Here is a 25,614-nt window from a genome sequence, read left to right on the forward strand (position 1 = left end):
TTACTACCATGAGAATCGTGTAAGAAAAACTGCCCTTATGATTCAATTATCTCCACCTGGTCCCATCCTTGACACATGGGGATTATTACAATTCAAGATGAGATGTGGGTGGGGACAGGACCAAATCGTATCAGTCTATAACTCATCTATAAAAGACTCCCTTGGCTGCAGACAATGCTTCATGCCTGTAGTCTCAGCACTTTGGGAAGCTGAGGAGGGTGGATCACTTGACGTCAGGAGTTCAAGTCCAGCCTGGCCAACATGGCGAAACCCCATCTCTACTAAAAATATAAAGATTAGCCAGGCGTGGTGGCACATGCCTGTAATCCCAGCTACTCAGGAGGCTGAGACGGGAGAATCCCTCGAACCCAGGAGGCAGAGGTTGCAGTGAGCTGAGATTGCACCACTGCACTCCAGCAAGACTCCATCTCCCCAAAAAGACTCCCTCTACTTTATTATTTCTAAAGTCTCTTTCAATTTAGTATTTCATAAGTTTATTACTAAATTTTACCAATTAAAGTGTGTGACAGTAAAACAAAGAGAAATTCAGAGTACAGCATAATTGGAATACCATCATACTATAAGAATATGGCTTCATTAAGCATTCACCCTGGGGGAACACAAGTATAAAAAGATAAGAGGAGAGATTTTCACAAAGAATATTTCTTGTGAAACACAGGAGACCATAAAAGTCAATATAAACACCATGAATCATAAGAATCAACCAGAAACCTTTCAATACTATTTGCAGTTGCTTTTGTAGCTGTCAAGAATGCAATACAGGGCCAGGTGTGGTGGCTCACGCCTATAATCCCAGCACTTTGGAAGGCCGAGGCAGGTGGACCACTTGAGGTTAGGAGTTCGAGACCAGCCAGACCAACATGGTGAAACCCTGTCTCTACCAAAAATACAAAAATTAGCCAGGCATGGTGGTACACACTTGGAGTCCCAGCTACTTGGAGACTAAGGTATGAGAATTACTTGAATCTGGGAGAGAGAGGTTGCAGTGAGCTGAGATCACGCCACTGCACTCCAGCCTGAGTGACAGAGCAAGACTCTGTCTCCAAAAAAAAAAGAAAAAAAGAAAAAAAAAAAAGGAATGCAATACAGGATAACTGGCAAATACATTCTAATACTGTTGTAAGACTTTAGAAAATGGTAGCAAACACAAGAATACAGTAAGACCATCTGAAAATTGTGCAGTAATAAACATTACAAATTACTTCTTTAAATAAACAACAAACCGCCTGAAACGAAGTATTCATGCCTTTTAATAAATCGAAAAGTTGCCGGGTGCGGTGGCTCAAGCCTGTAATCCCAGCACTTTGGGAGGCCGAGATGGGTGGATCACGAGGTCAGGAGATCGAGACCATCCTGGCTAACCCGGTGAAACCCTGTTTCTACTAAAAAATGCAAAAAACTAGCCAGGTGAGGTGGCAGGCGCCTGTAGTCCCAGCTACTCGGGAGGCTGAGGCAGGAGAATGGCGTAAAACCCGGGAGGCGGAGCTTGCAGTGAGCTGAGATCCGGCCACTGCACTCCAGCCTGGGCAACAGAGCGAGACTCCGTCTCAAAAAAAAAAAAAAAAAGAAAGAAAAGAAAAGTCCTTGAGCTTTCAGAGATAAAAAACATTTTCCTTTAATTAATAATCAAAGTCAGTTAGCGAAGATCATCATATTCCCTAAACTTTTCAGTAGTTATCTCATGCTTATCAATTTCTGAAACTGTTGTTGCTTTTTTGTTTTTTTTTTTTTTTAAGAGACTAGGTCTTGCACAGGCTGGAGTGCAAATGGTGCAATCATAGCTTACTGCAGCCTGTGCAACTCCTGGGCTCAAGGGATCCTCCCACCTTAGCCTCCCAAGCGGCCACCATGCCTGGCTACTTTTTATTCCATTCCTCTAAAACCTAAGGGAGATAAGAGTATAAGTTGAGATGGTTTACTAGACATGTGATATTTATGGGGTAGTTAGTGTTTTACTAAAAAAACTCACATTTTGCATTTTATTCTGTAATATATCTACCCTGGCTTGTTACGAAAATAATGCTTCAAATCATTAGTATGCAAAGTGTGATCCTTGGACGAGGAGCATAAGCACTATCTTGGAGACTGTTAGAAATGCAGAATCTCAGGCCCCGTTCTAGAGCTACTGAATCAGAACTGGCATTTTAACAAGATCCTCAGGTAATTTGTATACACATTTAAAACACTATTAAACACATTCTTTACTCAAATTCAACTCTGTAGCTAGTTTTGTTTCTGACTTTATTTCTTTATTCATTGGTAACTCTCTTAAAAAATGGCAGCAACTCCTTCACCACTTTCTGCTGTTCTGCCCTAACACCCTTCATTCCACTGACTGAGTTCTTACTTCTTCCATTTTAATTTTCATACAGGCTACCTGTTTGTGTCTCTCTTCCTTATTCCTACGAAGTTCCCCTCTTACTCTCAAACTTGAGCATTCATAGAATCGTTTCTCTTCTTCACTGACATTTTAGCACAAATCATAAACACTTTTTAACAAATAAAATTGAGAGTCCTAGGTTTCTAGATGTTCTCTACTTCTTTTGCAACTCTATTTTGTTTGCTTATTTATTTTAATTTTTTTGAGACATAATCTGGCTCTGTGGCAAAGGGTGGAGTGCAGTGGTACAAAATCTTGGCTCACTGCATGCAATCTCTGCCTCCTGGGTTCAAGCGATTCTTGTGCCTTGGCCTCTTAATTAGCTGTGATTAGGTGTGTGCCACCATGCCCAGCTAATTTTTTTCTATTTTTAGTAGAGACGAACTTTTGCTATACTAGCCAGGCTGATCTTAAACTCCTGGCCTCAATTGATCTGCCCACCTCGGCCTCCCAAAGTGCTGGGATTACAAGCGTGAGCCACTGCACCTGGCCTGTAACTCTATTTTCAACCATTTCTAAACGAAGAAGTTATTCAGGAGTTCTTCAGGTTTAATTTACCATTTCCCCAATGACACGGCAGTAGTAGGAAATACAGATTAAAAAACAAAAAACAAAACAAAACAAAACAAAAAAACCACACCATTTTGGTGGAAAAACCAAACCTTACTTGCAAAAACAGATCCTGACACATAGTGTTAATTACAAAATTGTTTAAGCAATAACTGAATATAGCACATAAAAACATTGCTATGAGGCTTGTACAAATATCAAAACATGAATTCATATTTTTCTTTCTCCTTACTAAATAATTTTCAAACAAGATAAAACTAGTGTTATTGACAGTCTGAAAATTTTCAAAAACTGTTTAATGTGATGTAACAGCTACAGGCATAAAAACAAGAGGGAACCATAAAAAAAAGCTATGCAGGCTGGGCACGGTGGCTCATGACCATAATCCCAGCACTTTGAGAGGACAAGGCAGGTGGACGACCTGAAGTCAGGAATTCAAGACCAGCCTGGCCAACATGGTGAAAACCCGTCTCTACTAAAGAAACAAAAATTAGCTGGGCGTGGTAGTGAGCACCTGTAGTCCCAGCTACTCAGGAGGCTGAGGTAGGACAATCCCTTGAACCTGGGAGGCAGAGGCTGCAGTGAGCCAAGATCGCACCCCTGTACTCCAGCCTGGGCGACAGAGTGAGACCCTGTCTCAAAAGAAAAAAAAAAAAGGTATGAAGTATTGCAATACTGTAGAAGTTTAACATTGCCAGTCTGTATTCAGTGTTGATCCACACCTACATGTATATTCAGAAATTCTTTCCACAAAAGGTAAAGGACTGCTTCTATATCATGCAATTCATGAAGGCAACTTTATAAGAAACAGACTTGTTTTTATTTGATTTTAAAAAAATTAAAATGAAATGATAATTTTATTTAACATGTAACATAATAAAAAGAAATAAGGAGTTATCTTAAAACATTTTTTACCTCACTTTCAAGAAAGAAAAGAACCAGCATCCTAATGAGGTTTCCATTCGGGCTATTTCTTCCCCTCCTCTTTGCTAATGCTTCTTCTGCTTGTGGGTCATGTCTGCTAAATAGCCTGGAAATAAATAACAGGGCATTGCAAAGTTACATGAATATGAACTTTAGTGTTCCCTCACCACACAAATCCTTTCAGTGTTTAACAGCAACAACAACAAAAAAATGGGGCGGGGCGGTGGGGGTGTGTGGAAAGAAAAGAGTATCAGAGATCAGGTCAGGTGCAGTGGTTCATGCCTATAACCCCAGCACTTTGGGAGGCCAAGGCAGGTGGATCATGAGGTAAGGAGATCAAGATCACCCTGGCTAACACAGTGAAATCCCGTCTCTACTAAACATACAAAAAATTAGCTGGGCATGGTGGCGGGTGCCTGTAGTTCCAGCTACTCAGGAGGTTGAGGCAGGAGAATGGCATGAACCCGAGAGGCAGAGCTTGCAGAGAGCTGAGATTGCACCACTGCACACCAGCCTGGGCGACAGAGACTCCGTCTCAAAAAAAAAAAAAAAAAAAGAATATCAGAGATCAGATTATTCATCTATTTCAATACAAAAATGTAACTGATGTCATTATAGGTCAGAAAATGGTGGAATCTGAACAATGTCATATAGGCTAAACTAGACATAAAATGTAAAGGGAAACTTTTACTGATGAACAATGTTCAAATATGTGTGAAAATGACAAGCACTGCCATTATCCTGTATGACTGATACTAGAATATGTAATTTTAAACTGGGTTCTATTTTCTTTCTTTTTTTTTTTTTTTGAGACGGTGTCTCGCTCTGTCACCCAGGCTGGAGTGCAGTGAGTGGCATGATCTTGGCTCACTGCAACCTCTGCCTCCCGGGTTCAAGCAATTCTCTTGCCTCAGCCTTCCAAGTAGCTGAAATTACAGGTGCCCACCACTACGCTGGGCTAACTTTTGTATTTTTAGTAGAGATGAGATGAGGTTTCACCATGTTGGCCAGGCTGGTCTCAAACTCCTGACCTCAAGTGATATGCCTGCCTTGGCCCTGAGTTCTATTTTTTTAAACATTGATTTCACAGTCATGTAATTATAACATATAACCAAATGTTTCAGCAATAATTACAAAAATTCACACCTTATTATCTAGAAACATCCACGAACCCAACAGTTTTTAGTAAAATGACATTAATGGTAAATTAATACAAATATCATGTAGTAGCAAAACATATGAAATATGGCAAAAAAATTTGAAATTTTTAATTTGTTTAGATTTATTCTAACAAAACTTAAAAACTGCTAAGTTGGCCGGGCACGGTAGCTCACGCCTGTAATCCTAGCACTTTGGAGGCCGAGGCAGGAAGATCACGAGGTCAGCAGATTGAGACCATCCTGGCTCACACGGTGAAACTCTGTCTCTACTAAAAATACAAAAAGTTAGCCGGGTGTGGTGGTGAGCGCCTGTAGTCCCAGCTACTCGGGAGGCTGAGGCAGAAGAATGGTGTGAACTCGGGAGGTGAAGCTTGCAGTGAGCCGTGATGGTGCCACTGCACTCCAGCCTGGGTGACACAGTGAGACTCCGTCTCAAAAAAAAAAAAAAAAAAAATTGCTAAGGTACCTTATTTCTAGGCATTGCTCTAGGTAAAAGGGATATTAGGAGCAAACAATGACAAAATCCCTGTTTTCTTGGAGCTCTCACTTTAGTGAATAAACAGTAGACAAATATATACTGTTGCTGGTTATAAAGTAAAAAAAAAAAAAAAAAGGTATATGTATATAGCATGTACTAGTTTATATGTAAAAGTCAGAGTAGGCCTCTCAAATGAGAGGTAATATAACTGAATAAAACGAGAATAATTTCATGTGATATTATAAGAAACCAATCTCTAGCAGAAAACGACTACACAGAAGCTGAGTTTTTCTGGGGGGTGAGTGAAGAGGAAGGCATATTAGCGGACTAGAGAACTTATCTTGAAGCTGTATCTATATAGCTATCATTTAAGAGAAGGTTCTGTTTAATGGGTGACTTTCAGGGGGTGGTAAACGGAAAATAGGAATATCCCTGATAACTGAAATATACCAATCTATTTATTTATTATTTTTTGAGACAGAGTCTCGCTCTGTCACCCAGGCTGGAGTGCAGTGGCACAATCTCTGCCTCCTAGATTCAAGCGATTCTTGTGCCTCTCAGCCTCCCAAGTTGCTGAGATTACAGGTGCCTGCCACCATACATGGCTAATTTTTTTTCTTTCTAGTAGAGATGGGGTTTCACCACGTTGGCCAGGCTGGTCTTGAACTCCTGACCTCAAGTAATCCACCCACCTTGGCCTCTCAAAGTGCCAGGATTACAGGCCTGAGCCACCGCGCTTGGCTTATTTTATGTTTTTTTGAGATGAAGTTTCACTCTGTCACCCCGGCGAGACGGCAATGGCATGATCTCTGCTCACTGCAACTTCCACCTCCTGGGCTCAAGAGATTCTCCTGTCTCAGCCTCTGGAGTGTTTAGGATTACAGGCGTGTGCCACCATGCCAGGCTAATTTTTTGTATTTTTAGTAGAGATAGGGTTTCACCATGTTGGTCAGGCTGATCTCGAACTGAAGTCATCCACCTGCCTCAGCTTCCCAAAGTGCTGGAGTTATGGGGATGCGCCACCATGCCCAGTTGTATCAATTTAAACAATTCCATTTAGTGCATATAAATGAGGCATTGAGGAATTTGCTTAAATTTTGAGTATTAAAATGTGGGATTTTTGATGATGTATTAAAATATTCATTTCAGACAGACCTTACTACTTTTTGGATGATTGGTTAATACTGTGAAAAGCTTATGACTAGACTACAAGACACTATATGTGTGTGGATGTGTACATTTAAGTATCTTTGAAAGCTGATCATGGAACTCCTGGGGATACTACATAGCTTATTTAAGATTTTCTAAGTCACCATATTAAATGATGGAAGAATGATAAAAGAGATCATTAATCAACTCATTAAACTGTAAGTTTCTCCAAGACAGGGACCTAAAACACACTTATGGAGTGAAGCTTTCATTTGCATAAGAATTGGCCTAATTTTCACAAAGAAACAAAAACTAATGGAGGCTCATCCTTCTGGATTTCTGTGGAAGATATTCTAACAAAAATTTTTTTGGTGTTCTGATATCAGCAGGATGGTGTAACAGAAGACTGGCCAGCATCACTCCCCCTACAAAAATACAACCAGAAACTATTCAAACACAAGAATACCACTTGAATATGCTAGAACTCTGAAGAGAAGTGGAGAAAACCTTTGGGCCCACAGAATCAAGAAACTATGATTAGTAAGAGAAATAGTCATTTCACACTGTGCCAACTGCCCCCTCCAACTGCCAGCAAACTCAAAGAGAATTGCCCTCAACCCATGATTGCTAAGATAAGAGGGAATTAGAAGTGGAGAATTGCTCTCCTTGCTAGTCTGGGAATCTTCACAAGAAGATCACTCCAGTTCCATCCCACAGGAACCACTGGGAGTGCCAGGAGGCCAGAAAAACCTGGGGTAAACTGGAGAGAAAGAACAGGGTGCTGATCACAGCAACTGGTGCACAGATCTTGGTGGCCACTTGGCACATTGACCAGTGGGGATGCCATGTTGAAGGGAGTGGCCAGTACAAAAGCACTGCAAGGGGCACAATCCACAGGAAGGATCAAATCCCTAGATGTATTTTCCACAAAGCCCAGGTGACTGTATAAAGTCTTTCCTTGGCCTGGAAACAACTTAAAGGCCAGGATTAAGTTGCAGTACCCACTTAAGTATTTCCCAGGTTGGGAAATAATGTAAGGTCAGCAATATAGTTCCAGAGCAGTGTTCTAGTACTGAGTCTTCACCAGACTGAGAAAGAACAGAAGTGCAGTGACTTGGTTCTGGAATACTGTTTAAATTCCAGCATTCACTATAAGTTCTTGCCAGACCAAGAAAAAAACAAGAGGCCATGGTTCAAATTCTGAAACTAAGAAGTAAAGATCTAGTACTACCAAAGAAAACCTGCAAAAAGTGGAAGCAGTAGCTATCTCTGCAAATACACAAGCATCAACTTAAGTCAGGGAAATATTACACTACCAAACAAAACCAGTAGAGCTCCAGCAACAGATCCAGAAAAATTGAAAATCTATGAAATGTCTGACAGGCAATTCAGGGTAATCCTCTTAAAGAATTTTAAGGATTTACACACACACAAAAAATCCAAATAGAAAACTAAATCAAATTTGAAAAACAAACTGAGAAATACGAATAGAAACAATTTTAAAAAATCAAATATAAATCCTAGAAATAAAGAATATAACTGAAGTGAAAAACTCACTAGAAAGCTTCAACAGCAAACTTGACTAAACAGAGGAAAGAATTAGTGAGCCTGAAGGCAGAACATATGAAATTACCTAGTCAGAAGAGCAAAAAGAAAAATTTTAAAAAGCCTATGAGAATTATGGGACACGTTCAAGCAAACTAACTTCTGCAAAATTAGCATTCCCAAAGGAGATGAGAGAGAAAAAGGGCCTAGAAAGCATATTAAAAGAGTAAGGCTGAAAATTCTCCAAATCTGGAGAAAGACAACAGCATCCAGGAACAGAAAGTTCAGATGTCATCAAACAAATTCAACCCAAAGAGGAATTTCCCAAGGCACATCATAATCAAATTAGCAAAAATCAAAGACAAAGAAGAAATATCCAAAGCATCAAAAGAAAATAATCGTATCATATTCAATGGAGCTCCTATATGGCTTTCAATAGATTTATCGGCAGAAACCTTGAAGGCCAGGATAGACTGGGATGCTATATTCAAAGTTCTGAAGAAAGAAAATCACTATCCAAGAACACTGTACCTAACAATATCCTTCAAACATGAAAGACAGATAAAGACTTTCCCAGACAAATAGAAGCTGAGGAAATTCATCAACACCAGACCTGCCTTATAAAAAATGCCAAAAGAAGTTCTTCAGTTTGAAAGAAATGAATGCTAATGTGTTGGTAGAAGAGCTCAGGCAGGACTGGCTTGTCTGTCATAATATAAAAGAGTCTTGGAAAATGTTTGGGGTCCAGGGTCTAAAACCTCTTGTGGCCTCTGGAACACCAAACTCTGTGCCAAAGTGGGGAAGGCTGCCCTACCGTACCACAAATATAAGCCCAGGGCATAAAACCCCTCATGGCTTGGATGGAATCCAGGGCTCGGGGCATAAAACCCCTCGTGGCCTCTGGAATGTGCGCAGACTTGTCGGTTGCTCTCCCAGGCTGGTAAACATGTTCTCCATTATCTCAAGCAGCAGAGCATATTCTATATGCGTCAAAGAAAACGCTAAACTGTCACAGATACACTTGATGCACCACTACCTATCTATCCTCATGTCCTCACATCCTCACCTGTTTACCCCCACATCCAAACATCCTCACCACCTGCTTCTTTGTTTGATCACCAATAAATAGTGTGGGCTCCCAGAGCTCGGGGCCTTCACAACCTCCATACTAGCGTTGGCCCCCTGGACCCACCTTATGCACTCACTCTTAACTTGTATTTTCTAATTCCTTTGACTCCGCTGGACTTCGTAGCCCCCATGGCCACTGGTGTTGGGTCTGATCACCCCAACACTAACGTGTAACAAGAAAACTTCAAGGTATAAAATTCACTGGCAAAAGTAAGAAAACTGAAAAAAATTCAGAGTACTCTAATACTATAAATGTGGTAAGTAAATGACTTATATCTTAAGTATGAAGACTACAAGAAAAAACTATTAAAAATAACAACTGGGGCCAGGCATGGTGACTCATGCCTGTAATCTCCAAACTTTGGAAGCCGGAGATGAGAGGATCATTTGAGCTTAGGAGACCAGCCTGGCAACATGGCAAAATCCTGTCTCTACAAAAACAAAAAACAAACAAACAAAAAAAACCCCAAAACAAACAACTGCAACAATTGCTGAGATAAACAAAATTTTTAAAATGTAAATTGAAACATCAAAAAGTCAAAATGTAAGAGGGGAGCAGTGTTAAAGTGTAAAGTTTATTTATGATATTTTGCAGTCAAAGTTAAGTCATTATAAGTTTAAAATAACCTGTATTTTTTTCTGCGTTTTTTTTTTTTTTTTTTTTTTTGGAGAGTGAGTCTCGCTCTATCACCTAGGCTGGTGTGCAGCAGCACGATCTTGGCTCACTGCAACCTCTGCCTCCTAGGTTCAAGTGATTCTCCTGCCTCCCAAGTAGCTGGAATTACAGGTACCTGCCATCACACCTGGCTGATTTTTGTATTTTTAGCAGAGATAGGCTTTCACCATGTTGGCCAGGCTAGTCTTGAACTCCTGACCCCAAGAGATCTGCCTGCCTTGGCCTCCCAAAGTGCTGTGATTACAGGTGTAAGCCACCGTGCCCTACATAAAATAATCTGTTTTAACTACAAGATATTTTTATAAGTCTCAGTGTAATCACAAAGCAATATCTATAATAGATACACCAGAAATAAACAGCACAGAATCAAAACCTACTACTAGATAACTAAAAGGAAGACAGTGTGAGAGACAGAAAAATCAATGGGATCTACAAAACAACCAGAAAACAGCAACAAAATGGCAATAGTAAACACATGCCCATCAATAATAATCCGGAAGGTAAATGGATTAAATTATCAAATTGAAAGACATAAAAAGTGACTGAATGGATTAAAAAAAAATGAAGCAACTATATTCTGCCATAAGAAACTCACTTCATCTATAAAGACACACACAGACTGAAAGTGAAGGTATGGAAAAAGATAATCCATGCACTTAGAAACCAAAAATGTAACAGGAGTGGCTATATTTGTTATCAAATAAAATAGACTTCAAGTCAAGAATGATTAAAAAAAGACAAAGGTCGGAGGAGTGGCACATGCCTGTAATTCCAGCACTTTGGGAGGCCGAGGCGGGCAGGTCACAAGGTCAAGAGATGGAGACCATCCTGGCCAACGTGGTGAAACCCCGCCTCTACTAAAAATATAAAAATTAGCCAGGTGTGGTGGCACATGCCTGTAGTCCCAGCTACTCGGGAGGCTGAGGCAGGAGAATTGCTTGAACCCAGGAGGTGGAGGCTGCAGTGAGACAAGATGGCACCACTGCACTCCGGCCTGGCGACAGAGCGAGACTCTGTCTCAAAAAAAAAAAAAAAAAAAAAAAAAAAGAAAAGAAAAGAAAAGAAAAAAGACAAAGAATACCATTTTACATGGTAAAGGGTCAATATGACAACAGGATATAACAATTGTAAATATCTGTACACTCAATATTGAACCTCCCAAATATATTTTAAAAATTAAGACGTAAGGAGAGACAGTAACTGCAATACAACAGTAGTAGAAGGGGACTTCAACATGCAACTTTCAGCAATGGGAAGATTATCCAGACAGAAAATGAATCAATGATTCCAAAAAAACACTGGAGTTAAGCTGCATTCTAGACCAAATGGACCTAACAGACATTTATAGAACACTCCATCTAACAGTTGCAGAATACTCATTTTTCTAGTAACAAATGAAACCTTCTCCAGGACAGGCTACAAGGTCACAAAAGAAGTCAACAGATTTTAAAATATTGAATGCATATTGAGTATCTCTTTTAACCATAATGGAATAAAACTAAAAATCAATTACAGAAGGAATGGAAATTATTAAAGTTCATGTAAATTAGACAACACGCTCCTGAACAACAAATAGGTTAAAGAAGAAATTTTAGAATTTCGTGAGAGAGAAGAAAATAGAAACACAACATACTAAAACCTATGAAGTACAGCCAAAGCAGTTCTAAAGCAGTTTATACCAATAAGTATCTATATCAAAACACTAGCAAAACTTCAAACAGACAACAATAACGAAACACATCAAGGAACTAGAAGACTCACAAAAACAAACAAAAAACCAAAATTAGCAGAAGGAAAGAAATAATAAAGATCAGAGAGTAAATGTAATTAAGACTAAATACAAAAGTCAAATGGAACCACAAATGAACAAACCTTTAGCTAAACTAAAAAAAAAACAGAAAGAAAGAATACTCAAATAAATAAAATCAGAGACAGAAAAAGAGACATTACAATGGTTACAAGAGAAATACAAAGGATCAGTAAAAACTATTATAAACGTCTGTATACCAACAAAATGTAAAACCTAAAAGAAATGAATAAATTCTTGGACACATGCAACCTATCACAAATTAACCATAAAGAAACTAGAAAACCTGCCAGGCATGGTGGCTCACGCCTTTAATCCCGGCACTCTGGGAGGCCAAGGCAGGTGAATCACCTGAGGTCAGGAGTTCGAGACCAGCCTGGCCAACATGGTGAAACCCCGTATTTACTAAAAATACAAATATTAGCTGGGCATGGTGGCAGGCACCTGTAATCCCAGCTACTTGGGAGGCTGAGACAGGAGAATCACTTGAACCCAGGAGGCGGAGGTTGCAGTGAGCCGAGACCGTGCCATTGGACTTCAGCCTAGACAACAAGAGCAAAACTCCGTCTCAAAAAAAAAAAAAAAAAAGAAAAAGAAAAAAGAAATAGAAAACCTGTTGAACAGACCAATAATGATATTGAAGCAGTAATAAAAATTAATGATACTGAAGCAGTAATAAAAAGTCTTCAAATAAACAAACAAAAAAAGCCCAGTACCTGAAGGCTTCACTGCAGAATTCTATCAAGCATTTAAAGAAGAACTAACACCAATTCTACTCAAAGTATTCCAGAAAATTGAAGACAAGGGAACACCTCCAAGCTCATTGTACAAGGTCAGCATCACTCTGATGCCAAAACCAGACAAAGACAAAATAACAACAACAACAACAAAAAACTATTAGACAATATCCCCAGTAAACATGCATGTAAAAATTCTCAACAATAACTAGCAAACCAAATTTAACAGCATATTAAAAAGATAATGTACCATAATCAAGCAGGATTTATATCAGGGACACAAAGATAGCTTAACCATATGCATTATCAGTAAATGTGACACATCACATCAACAGAATGAAAGACAAAACTCATATGACCCTCTCAATAGAGAAAAAGCATTTGAAAGAAATCAACATCCCTTCATGATAAAAACTCTCAACAAACTAGCAAAGATGAAACACATCTCAAAATAATAAAGTCCATATAAGACAAACCCACAGCTACAATCACATTAAATGGGGAAAAGATGAAAGTCTTTCCTATAAGAACTCAAGACCAGGATGCCAACTTTCACCACTTTTATACAACATAGTACTAAAAGTCCTAGTCAGAGCAACTAAGCAAGAGAATGAAATAAAAGACATCCAAATTGGAAAGAAAGAAGTCAAGTTATCTTTGTTTGTGAATGGCATAATCCTATATTTAGAAAAACAGACTCTGCCCAAAAAATTGTTAGAACTAATAAATTCTGAAAAGAATACAAAATCGACATAAAAATCAGTAGCATTCTTATACAGCAAAAGTGAACAATCTGAAAAAGAAGTCAAGAAGTCAATCTCATTTCCAACAGCTACCAAAAAAAAAAAAAAAAAAAAAAAAACTCAGGAATAAATTTAACCAAAGAAGTAAAAGATCTCTACAAACAAAACTATAAAACACAGATGAAAGAAATTGAAGAGGATATTTAAAATAAAAACAACAACAACAAAAAGACATCTCATGTTCTTGGATTGGAAGAATTAAGACTGTTTAAAATGTCCATACTACTCAAATTGATATACAGATTCTATGCAATCCCTGTATCAAAGACTTTTTTTATAGAAATAGAAAAAAAAAATCCTAAAATTCATATGGCCCCACAAATTACCCACAATAAGCAAAGCAATCTTGAGCAAAAGCTGGAGGCCTCACACCACCTGACTTTAGAATATAATACAAAGTCTTATTACCCCAAATGGCATAATCCTGGCATAAAAACAGACACATACACCAATGCAACAGAACAGATAACCTAGAAATAAGTGCACACAGTTACAGCTAACTGATTTTTGGCAAAGGCACCAAGAACATATCGTGGGGAAAGGACAGCTTCTTCTTCAATAAACGGTAGTGAATTAGCCAGGTGTGGTGACACACACCTGTAATCCCAGCTACTCGGGAGGCTTTGCTCCCGAATTCAAGAAGAATTGCTTGAACCCAGGAGGCGAAGGTTGCAGTGAGCTGAAATCGCACCACTGCACTCCATCCTGGGCGACAGAGTGAGACTCCGTCTTGGAAAAAAAAAAAGAGAAAGAAAACACTGGGGATTCTTAAGAATATTAGTCTGGGTAGAGTTTTGGGGCAAGACCTCAATAGCATGTGCAACAAAAGGAAAAACAGACAAATGAGATTATGTCAAGCAAAAAAGTTTCTATACAGCAAAGGGATCAATAAAGAGACAACCTGCAGAATAGGTGAAAATATTGGCCAACTATTCATCTGATAAGGGATATAAGGAACTCAAACAACTCCTTAGCAAAAACGAAAACAATCCAACTTACAAACGGGCAAATGATTTGAATAGACATTTCTCAAAGGAAGACATACCAGTGGCCAACTGGTATACAAAAAAGTGCTCTCATCATTTATTACAAAGAAAATGCAAATACGAAATCACAATGAGATATCATCTTACCTCATTTTCAACAGCTATTATCAAAAAGACAAAAGAATAGCATGTTGGCCAGGATGCAGAGAAAGGGGAATGCTAGTACACTGTTGGTAGGAAGGTAAACTAGTATAGCAACTGTGGAAAACAGTATGGAGGTTCCTCAAAAAACTAAAAACATCTACCATATGATAAAGCAACTCCACAGCTAAGTATATATCTACAAGAAAAAAAATCAGCATATCAAAGAGATATCTGCACTGCCATGTTTAGTACAGCACTATTGATAGTAGTGAGACATGGGATCAAGCTGTGTCCATCAACGTTTGAATGGATAAATAAATGTGGTAAATATACACAATGGAATATTATTTAGCCATAAAAAGGAAATCCTGTCATTTGCAATGACACAGATGGAACTAGATGACATTATGTTAAGCGAATTAAGCCAAGCACAGAAGGACAAATATCTCATGTTCTCGCTTATATGTGGGAGTTAAAAAAAGGTTGATCTCCTGGAGGCACAGTACAATGATCGCTACCAGAGGGCGGAATAAAGAGAGGTTGGTTAATGGGTCCAAAAATACAGTTAGAAGAAATAAGTTTTAGTGTTTGATAGCACAGCAGGGTGACTACAGTTAACAATAATTTATGGAACATTTCAAAATAGCTATAAATAGAAGATTTGGAAAGTTCCCAACACAAAGAAATAATACATATTTGAGGTGATGTATATCCTACTTACCTAATTTGACCATTACACATTAGATGCATGTATCAAAATATCACATGTACTCTATAAATGTCTATCAATCTTTAAAGTATTAAAAATTTAGCCAATATTTCAAACACAGAAAAATATAATACAGATATAAAATAAGTACATTCTAAGTAAGACTTTTTCTAACTCAAGAGTTACCAGTTTATGGCTTCTACTATAGAGAGAACCAATCTCAAATTTATTTTCTCTCTGAAACTACAGAAACAACAAATTATTTCTAAAAACACAAAGTTCTTTGACAAGTTAAGTGGAGAATAGAGACTAATTAGAATATAATAATCCTGAAAAAAGAAAGACTACAGTATCTCCTTGATATCGGTGACAGATAACATCCAAAGATAAATATAAAATCAGGATTATTCTCCTAGCCAGAGGTGTCAGAGTCACTAGGAAATTCAATATTATTTTAAGTAATGCCTGAAAACCTTGACTTTCTTCCTCTTCATTTTCATTGCCAGTATGCACAGTAAGTAGCTGGTTTCTTTCTTAACAGAGATTTCTTACACTCAAATAACTTTTCTCACTTTGAGCGGTACAAGTGAGTAGAGAACAATTTGTTATTGTAGCACTGAATGCAGATACTGGATAGAGGCCAGGCCTGCTCATTATCAAAGTTAGTCACTGATGCACAGCAGTTGCCTAGTCCATGATTTATATTTGTATTTCAGCATAATAAGAAGTTAGCATATATAATAAACTTTTGTAATCACCTGTGAATATTATTTAAAGCTAGTAATTTAAATCCATAAACAAAAAAACAAAACACAAAGCAAAGCAAAAGATATACACATATAACCAAGAATATGTTTACAGTTTAAAAATGAATTAATCAGCTAGGTGCAGTGGCTCATGCCTGTAATCCCAACACTTTGGGAGGATGAGGTGGGAGGATCACTTGAGGCCAGGAGTTCAAGGCCAGCCTGGGCAAGACAGCAAGAGCCCCTCTCTCAAAAAAAAAAAAAAAAAAAAAACACATACACACACATACACACACTTATATATACACACACATACACACACTTATATATAATATACATATTTTAAAATGTTTTACAGAATGAACTAATCTACTAATTATACAACATATACAGTAAATCACAATAAAAAATGTCCTTCCTAAGTGTTCACATGCATATACTCTCATTAGCTTTATGCTTTACCAAAAAATAAGTAAGGTTTAAAAATAAATTAAACTGCAACTATATATATATAAAACTTTCAGAATTACTATGAATTACTGATTAAAATAATCCTCATCATGCCCAAGTGTGGTGGCTCACGCCTGTAATCCCAGCACCCTGGGAGGCTGAGCCAGGCTGATTACCTGAGGTCGGGAGTTCAACTACCGGCCTGACCAACATGAAGAAACCCTGTCTCTAATAAAAATACAAAATTAGCTGGGCAGGATGGTGCATGACTGTAATCCCAGCTACTTGGGAGGCTGAGGTAGGATAATCGCTTGAACCTGGGAGGCAGAAGTTGTGGTGAGTCGAGATTGTGCCACTGTACTCTAGCCTGGGCAACAAGAGCGAAACTCCATCTCAAACAAATAAAAAATAAATAAATAATCAATCATCATAATGGAGAGAATGAAAAAAATTAAAACTTAGGAGGCATTTTAAAGGTGATACTGCTTCACATTTAGATTACAAATGTTGAGAAAGTAAGATCAGATCTCAGAATTTTAAAGAAAAAACTAGTGTGATGAATTACCAATTATGTTAGCTTTTGTAAGTTTCATGCACTCCTCCAATCTCCACTCACATCTAGCTGAGAATCATCCTCTCAGATTTCAGAAAAAAGGAGTATGTCACAAGGTACAACATCCTCAAGGGTGTGATTCATAATGTATACATAGGCTATGAGGCTGTTATAGCCCCCAGAGTATGAGATGGACATTTTCAGCACTGTGTTCAGTCACTATTACTCTCTTCTACAAACTCTAAAACAACAACAAAACAACATAGAAAAGGAGAATCTGTTTTTAAAGATAATCAGCTCACTTTTTGTGAAGGAACTCTCCAGCTGCCACAGCAACAGGGCGATGTGCTGAGTACACCAAGTGGTAAACATTTTCACAGTCTTCATTGGAAAGAGCTTCTTCACTTCCACTGAAAAATACAGAAAGTAACATCTGATCTAAAGCAAATGTTTGTTTTCGGTTCTACTTTTATTTAAACTTTGTAAAGTTCATTATGAAGTTTAAGGCTTAATAATTTTTGTCTCATCTTTTATCTTATTTTGAAAGTTATGTTTCTCCTTTTAGTATAAAAGACAATAACATAAAATTCAGAAAATAAAGATTCAACAAGAAGAAAATAAAATGCCCACAATTCTTCTACAGCTTTTTTTTTTTTTGAGACAGGATCTTGCTGTGTCACCCAGGCTGGAGTGTAACAGCATGATCTTGGCTCACCACAACTTCTGCCTCCCGGGTTCAAGTGATTCTCCTGCCTCAGCCACCCGAGCAGCTGAGATTATAGGCACTCAACACCACGCTCAGCTAATTTTTTGTATTTTTAGTAGAAACAAGGTTTCGTCATGTTGGCCAGACTGTTCTCTAACTCCTGACTTCAGGTAATCCACCTGCTTCATCCTCCCAAAGTGCTGGGGTTATAAGCGTGAGCCACTGCGCCTGGCCGCCTTCTACAGCTTAAAATCTGAAAGCCAGGCACGGTGGCTCATGCCTATAATCCCAGCACTTTGGGTGGCTAAGGACAGTGAATCACCTGAGGTCAGGAGTTAGAGACCAGCCTGGCCAACATAGCAAAACCCCATCTCTACTGAAAATACAAAAATTAGCCAGGCGTGTTGATGTGTACCTGTAGTCTCAGCTACTTGGGAGGCAGAGGCAGAAGAATTGCTTGAATCTGGGAGGCAGAGGTTGCAGTGAGTCAAGATTGTGCCACTGCACTCTAGTCTGGGCAACAGAGCCAGCCAGACTCAGTCTCAAAAAAAAAAAAAAAAAAAATACATTTGGGTAGAACAAAAACATACTTCCAAGTAACCTGCAATTACACTGGAAACCACAAAGGTAATTAAAGGTTTCACAGACATTTATTTATTATTGTCTATTAAAATACTACATGTCTAAATTTTTAGGACATACAGGAGTACTTAAAGGTGTATTTATTACTTTAGATATAGATACTAGAAAACAAAAAACAAATGAGCTAAAAGAACCTGGTTCTTCACAAACAGTAAGATGGACAAACCTGACATGACTTATGAAGAAAAAGAGAATACAAATAAAATAGAGGATGAAAAGAATTAAGAAAGAATGAGTCTTGGAAAGTAATAAGAAGATCATGAACTATAAAATTATAAAACTGTGATAAAACATTTTTAAAAGTTTGCAAAAATGTCAACAGTAACACAAAAGAAATAAAATTTAATTAATTAATTAATTAATTTTTTTTTTTTGAGACAGTTTCACTCTTTCGCGGAGGCTGAAGTGCAGTGGCCCCTATCTCGGCTCACAGCAACCTCCGTCTCCTGGGTTCAAGAGATTCTCCTGCCTCAGCCTCCTGAGTAGCTGGGATTACAGGTGCCTGCCACCACACCCGACTAATTTCTGTATTTTTAGTAGAGATGGGGTTTCACCATGTTGGCCAGGCTGCTCTCGAACTCCTGACCTCAAGTTATCTGCCCGGCTCAACCTCTTAAAGTGTTGGGATTACAAGCATGAGGTACTACGCTCAGCCAATAGAATTTAATTTAGATGGTTAATCATGGAGGAAATAGAAATGATACAGACCTCTTGCACAAAAGAAATTAAAAACTGGCTGGGCAGGGTGGCTCACGCCTGTTAATCCCAACACTTTGGGAGGCCGAGGAGGTGGATCACTTGAGGTCAGGAGTTCAAGACGGGCCTGGCCAACATGGTGAAGTCCCATCTCTACTAAAAATACAAAAATTAGGCGTGATGCCACGTGCCTGTAACCTCAGCTACCGGTAGGCTGCAGCGTAAGAATCACCTGAATCTGGGAGGCAGAGGTTGCAGTGAGCCGAGATTGCGCCAGTGTACTCTAGCCTGGGTGACTTAGTGAGACTCTGTATCCAAGAAAAAAAAAAGAAAAAAATTGACTGTCATAGCTTTAACAAGAGATTTCTCTTATAGTTTCAAGAAATAATTAATCTCTGTCTTAGGACACTTCTTTCAGAAGAGAAAAAAAAAAAAAAAGGCAAGAAACTATTGAAAGTATCTTACAGCCCGGCTCAGTGACTCACGCCTGAAATCCCAGCACTTTGGGAGGCTGAGGTGGGTAGATCACTTCAGGTCAGGAGTTCAACATCAACCTGGCCAACATGGCAAAACTGCATCTCTATTAAAATAAAAAAAGTAGCTGGGCATGGTGGTATGTGCCTATAATCCCAGCTACTCGGGAGGGTGAGATATGAGAATCCCTTAAACCTGGGAGGCGAAGGTTGCAGTGAACTGAGATCATACCACTGCACTCAAGTCTGGGTGACAGAGTAAGACTCTGTCTCCAAAAAAAAAAAAAAAGTATTTTACAAAGAGAATATAAGACTACAACCTTGATTTTGAAGTTGGAAAAGGACAAGAAAAAAATTATGTCAAATTTACTCATCAACACAAAGGTAAAATCCTAAGATATTAAATATAATACTGCATTTAAATAAAATAAAATATATCATGTTAAAAAAATTTATTCTAGCAATGCAATAGTGTTTACTATTAAACAAGTCTATTAATTTAACTTAGGCACGTTAATGAAAGAAAAACCCCAGAAAATTCAGAATGCAAAGGAACTTCTATCATACTAAAATCTATGACAGAAACAAATAATTTTAAATGATTTCCTAGGACAAGAACAGGAATAGCTATCAGTGACACTGTTACAGTGCTGAAGGTGCTGTCTATGCAATTAGAAAAGAGAATGAAACAAAAGTTACAAGGTTAGAAAAGGGAGAGACAGGTCAGGCATGGTGGCTCACATCTGTAATCCCAGCACTTTAGGAGGTCCAGGTGGGTGGATCACTTGAGGTCAGGGGTTCGAGACCAGCCTGGCCAACATGGTGAAACTCCGTCTCTACTAAAAATTAGCCGGGCTTGGTGGCATGTGCCTGTAATCCCGGCTACTTGGGAGGCTGAGGCAGGAGAATCGCTTGAACCAAGAGGTGGAGGTTGTAAGCTGAGACCACGCCACCGCACTCTAGCCTGCGCAACAGAGCAAGACTCTGTCTCAAAAAAAAAAAAAAAAAGGAAAAGGAAGAGACAAAACTGAACTGAAACTGTTTGCAGGTTATATAATAATCTACATACTAAAATCAACAAAATCAACAAACTACTAGAATGCATTCTGGAACTCAGAACCTAAGAGTTCAAATAGGGTCCACATACTAGACCAACACAAAAATGAAAGGTTCTCTTCCTCAGCAATAACCAAGCAGAAAATACTAAATACTATTCTAACAAAAATAGCATAAGGCATTTCAGAATTAACTTACTAAATAATGCACAACCTCTATGAGAAAATCAAACCCATTAAGACCTAATGATATTTAAAGAAAGAAATCCAGCTGGGCATGGAGGTACACGCCTGCCATCCCAGCTACTTGTGAGGCTAAGAAAAGAGGATCACCTCAGTTCAGGAGTTAGCAGTTTTAATGTGCCATGATCACATCTGTTAATATACTCCCGCACGGGCAATACAGTAAGAATTCTTCTCTTTAAAAAAGACGGAATTCCAGCATGTTCATGCATAAGTGATATAACATAACAAAGTACTTTAAACTCTCCTAAATTTATCATAAAAGTCAACGGAGTTCTAATACTCAAAATCCCACACAGGGTTTTTGAGGCACTTGACAAGTATGTTTTTAAAATTCAGATCAAACAAAAAGCAGCCACAAGAAGGTAAGTAGATTTTGAAAAAAAAAGACAAAGAGGAGAAAACAACCCCATATTTAGAACATGTATTATAAAGCCACAATAACAAAGAGCACGGTGTTAGAGCCAAAATGTAAGAGGATTTCAAACAACAGTAGATCCCTGCATAGACATTTAGTTAGTGATAGATGTACCATCACAAAATAGGGAGAGGAGGATTTGTTATGTATGACTTTGCTAGCATATATTCTCTCACATAGATTCTATCTAGGTTTTAGTCAAACCCGTAGAAATACAGCTACAACATTTCTATTTTGAAATCTCTATCATATTAGTGAGACAATTTAATTGCTTTATTTTTTTCTTCTACTTCTATATAATTCCAAAAAAAGCCTATTTGGGAAACTGTCCCTTTGAGGGTTCTTCCTTTTGCAGCCTTCTTTCTCTCTGAGTCATTCATTCATTCTTTCATTCATTTATTTTTGATACAAGGTCCTGCTATATCATCTACGCTGGAATGCAGTGGCTCCATCATGACTCACTGCAGCTTTGACCTCCTGGGCTCAAGCGACCCTCCCACCTTAGCCTCCTAAGTAGCTAGGACAACAGGCATGTGTCACCATGCCAGTTAATTTTTTTTATTATTTGTAGAGACAGGGTCTCTTCTATGTTGCCCAGGCTGTTCTTGAACCTCTGGGCTCAAGTGATCCTCCCGCCTCAGCCTCCCAAAATGCTGGGATTATAGGCAGAAGCCAACATACTGAGCCTGCTTTGTTTTAAATAGAAAGGTAAGTTACATCATTGACATTTTCTCTAGGTAATTTTTATGTGGAAGAAGTAAACAATAGTTAAAATAAAAAACAAAAATAGAAAAAAACAGAAAACACTGTTTTAAATCTAATCTTAAAACGTAAAAGTAGAACCTAAAATGATAAATATATACATAAGGACTATACATAGATAGGACATTAAAAATCCTGGGGAAAAGACATTAAAATATCAATAAAGTTAAAACAGTAATAGGTATTACTTACTGAAGTATCAGAGTAACCAATCGAATAGCTTCCACAGCAACATCATATTCTTTATCAAGTGTCATTGATACAATGCGATCCTGAAAAAAAAAGTTGTAAAACCAACTATGAACAGAAAATAAGCTTGGACAGACCTAATATAATGTATTCTGGGATATATATGCAATACTAATGATCGGTTAAATAAAAAGCTTTACTCTTGAAACTGCAGTATCGTAGTCCTACTCACACAAAGGGGATATTAGTATAAATGTTTATAATTTAAAATCTTTCTCAACAATTGCTATTTCCTAAACCCTGTATCAGGTAAGCCTTAACTTACAAAATTACTATCTTTATAAAAAGCTGTAAAGAAAATTTTAAGCAAGTGAGAGCCTTCTTCCAAAGGTAATAAATAAGAACTCATGGTAATATCTTTTGTAAAGCAGAGCTTCACTTATTTATTTCATATGGGTTTATTTAAAGAACATGTAGTAAAAGCAGGGGTCCCCAAGCCTGGTCTGTAGCCTGTTAGGAACTGGGCCACACAGCAAGGGGTGAGTAGCAGGTGAGCAAGTGAGCCAGCGAAGTTTCATCTGTATTTACAGCTATTCTCCATCACTCCCACTACTGCCTAAATTCCATCTCTTGTCACATTAGCAGTGGCATTAGATTCTCAATAGGAACAACAGGAACATGAACCCTATTGTGAACTGTGCATGCAAGGGATCTACATTGTGTGCTCCTTATGAGAATCTAATGCCTGATGATCTGTTACTGTCTCCCATTACCCCTAGATGGGACCATCTAGTTGCAGGAAAACAAGTTCAGGGCTGCAATGATCCTACATTGTGGTGAGTTGTATAACTGTTTCATTACATATTACAATGTAGTAGTAACAGAAATACAGTGCCCAATAAATGTAATGCACTTGAATCATCCCGAAACCATCCCCTCAACCCCCACCTCGGTCCACAGAAAAAACTGTCTTCCATGAAACTGGTCCCTGGTACCAAAAAGGCTGGGGACTGCTGTAATAAAGAATATGAACTAAACACTTATATGATAATGTAATTTGCTAAACTAGCTGTAACTAGCATTTGTAAAGAGAAAAATTAAATAAGCTTATCATTCTTGATGCTTACCTTGAATCGGTTAGTGAATAGTTCCAATTTGGGGAATAATTCTCTATTGGTATATAGACTCTGTAGAGCTTTCAAACACTTCAGCCTGACTTCCCCTTGCTTCAAAAATACAAATAAAAGCACAACATAAGGAGCCAATTCCATACCACAGTTTTCAAGTCTATATGAGGACTAAAATTTAGCTTAACTATTCAACTTACTGCATATTGTAACTCAACACAGGATGAGACTGAACAATTGTATAGTGTGTGTTGCCCTTATATGTAAAAAAAAAAAAAAAAAAAAAAAAAAGGCACTGAAAACACCTTAGTTACTTGAGAGTAAGTTATGCCTATTTCAAGTATTTATCAACTCTGATTCAACATGTAGTATATCCCACATCATCCAGAGGCACATAGAGAGAATTTTAAACCTATAATTAGGGAAAAGTATGTTTATTTGCCCTTTATGCAATTATTGAAAAAAACTTGATTTTTATACCAAAAGGTTATCAGGTATTCATGCAACAAATATTTACTGGATTCATTTTATATTCCAGGGACAGCAGTTAGGAAAACAGAAATAATACAATATTTAAAACAGAGGCAAAATGATACAGTGAAGAGTCCTAGGAGTGCTATTTATTGGTGGAATGTCTTTAATAAAGTCATTAACTTGGAGTACACGATGATGGTGACCAAAATGCATTCAGGATCACCTAGAAATCTAGACAAGTCTCTCAAAAGATTTAAAGGGGATTAGTTTCTATTCTCTAAAAGAAGCTATGTGCTGTAACAGTAGGAGTCCAAGTTCTGGAATCAGACACAACTAAATTTTAGTTCCAATTTATATAATTTATTAGTTACATGCAAGATAAGTATATTAAGTATATTATTAATCACTCTGATACCCAGGTTTCTCATTTATAAAATTACTGTAGGGATTAAGTGCAGAGATACGCTGGCAGAAGTTTTAACAATCAGCTCTGAGGAACAAGGTTCTGAATTGTTCTATTTGCAAATTTATTTAATGTAAATAGTGCCTTCATAGCCAATATTAAGTTATCAATGAGATGTCAATGAACTCATTTATGAAAAGAGATGCATAATCACTCTTTTGTAAGCTGACTGAAGCCTATACTAGCATACCATGAGATGTGCTATGTGATGATGTAATACTTGTTGGTAAGTCACTAGCACATAAGGGAAAGCTGAAGTGCCTGTGGCAGGTCCCCTTTACTGGGATAATTCTTCAGCGTCCGCCTGTGTTAATTGCTAATGGTTCAATATCTCTATCTTTCTCTGGAGAATGGACTACGGTTTACTAGAACCACCCAGCACATAGATCCCTAGGAGGTTATGCTCCATCTTTCCTCTCCCAACCACTCCCCTTCTCTTGCCCAGGTTGAGGCCCATAGCCAGTAAAGAAAGATATAAGTGTAAAACAGCCCAGCCTCCTTGCTTCTCGACAGGATACCCTCTAAGGTACAATTTACTCTCCAAACTTCCCTGTGAGATCAAGCTGAGATTAGACTTCTCCTGAAATCACATTTTCATTACTCTGTTTCCTGCTTTGTCATACTTTCCTCACTTTTTTATAGGTTACTTTTTTTTTTTTTTTTTGAGGCAGAGTCTTGCTGTGTCACCCAGGCTGGAGTACAGTGGTGCAATCTCGGCTCACTGCAATCTCTGCCTCCCTGGTTCAAGTGATTCTCTCATCTCAGCCTCCCGAGTAGCTGAAATTACAGGTGCCCACCACCATGCCTGGCTAAGTTTTCTATTTTTAGTAGAGACAGGGTTTTGCCATGCTGGTCTTGAACTCCTGACCTCAGGTGATCTGTCTCTCTCTGCCTCCCAAAGTGCTGAGATTACAGGTGTGAGCCATCATGCCCAGCCAATAGGTTACTCTTAAGAGTACAAACCTCGAAATATCATGAGCACAAAAGTCCTCAACTCAGGCTTGGCATCCAGGGAATGTGACTTATGATAGTTGGAACCAAGAGTGGTCCTGGGAATCAAGACTTCAATAATGGGATTCTGGGATTGGATTATTGAAGGCTGGATTGCTATGAGGTAAGACTCAATAGTAGTAGATGAAGTATTGATAGTTCCTGATGTAGGATAGCAGTTTGTTAGGATTTTCACTTTTACCTGAAAGGGGATGTGCATTAACTTGTGCAACATTTCTACACTGGAGGGAGGAGGGCAAACAGTAACTGCAAAAACTGTGAAATTGCGTGGCTATTGCTGAGTGTCACTGAAAGGCTAAAGAGAAAATCACAGGGCCAGGCTGCTTCATCATCAGTTCAAAGCCAAGTATTGCCTCTTTGGAAACATTTACCTCCTTTAGATAGAGAAC

General features: G+C 38.3%; 1 protein-coding gene across 3 annotated transcripts in view; it reads right to left on the reverse strand.

The window, feature by feature from the left end:
- The window catches only part of STAG1 (stromal antigen 1), a 418,468-nt gene that overhangs the window by 114,645 nt on the left and 278,209 nt on the right, over positions 1–25,614 (reverse strand). For all 3 annotated transcript variants that reach the window (XM_030934393.1, XM_030934385.1, XM_010364825.2), the window contains 4 exons: positions 23,278–23,376; positions 22,154–22,233; positions 17,269–17,376; positions 3,887–4,001 (listed from right to left, as the gene is read on the reverse strand). In XM_030934393.1, the coding sequence (XP_030790253.1) occupies positions 3,887–4,001; positions 17,269–17,376; positions 22,154–22,233; positions 23,278–23,376 (402 nt within the window). The remainder of the gene's footprint in view (positions 1–3,886; positions 4,002–17,268; positions 17,377–22,153; positions 22,234–23,277; positions 23,377–25,614) is intronic.

Source organism: Rhinopithecus roxellana, chromosome 1 (genome assembly GCF_007565055.1).
Source record: "Rhinopithecus roxellana isolate Shanxi Qingling chromosome 1, ASM756505v1, whole genome shotgun sequence".
NCBI classification, from domain to species: Eukaryota; Metazoa; Chordata; class Mammalia; order Primates; family Cercopithecidae; genus Rhinopithecus; species Rhinopithecus roxellana.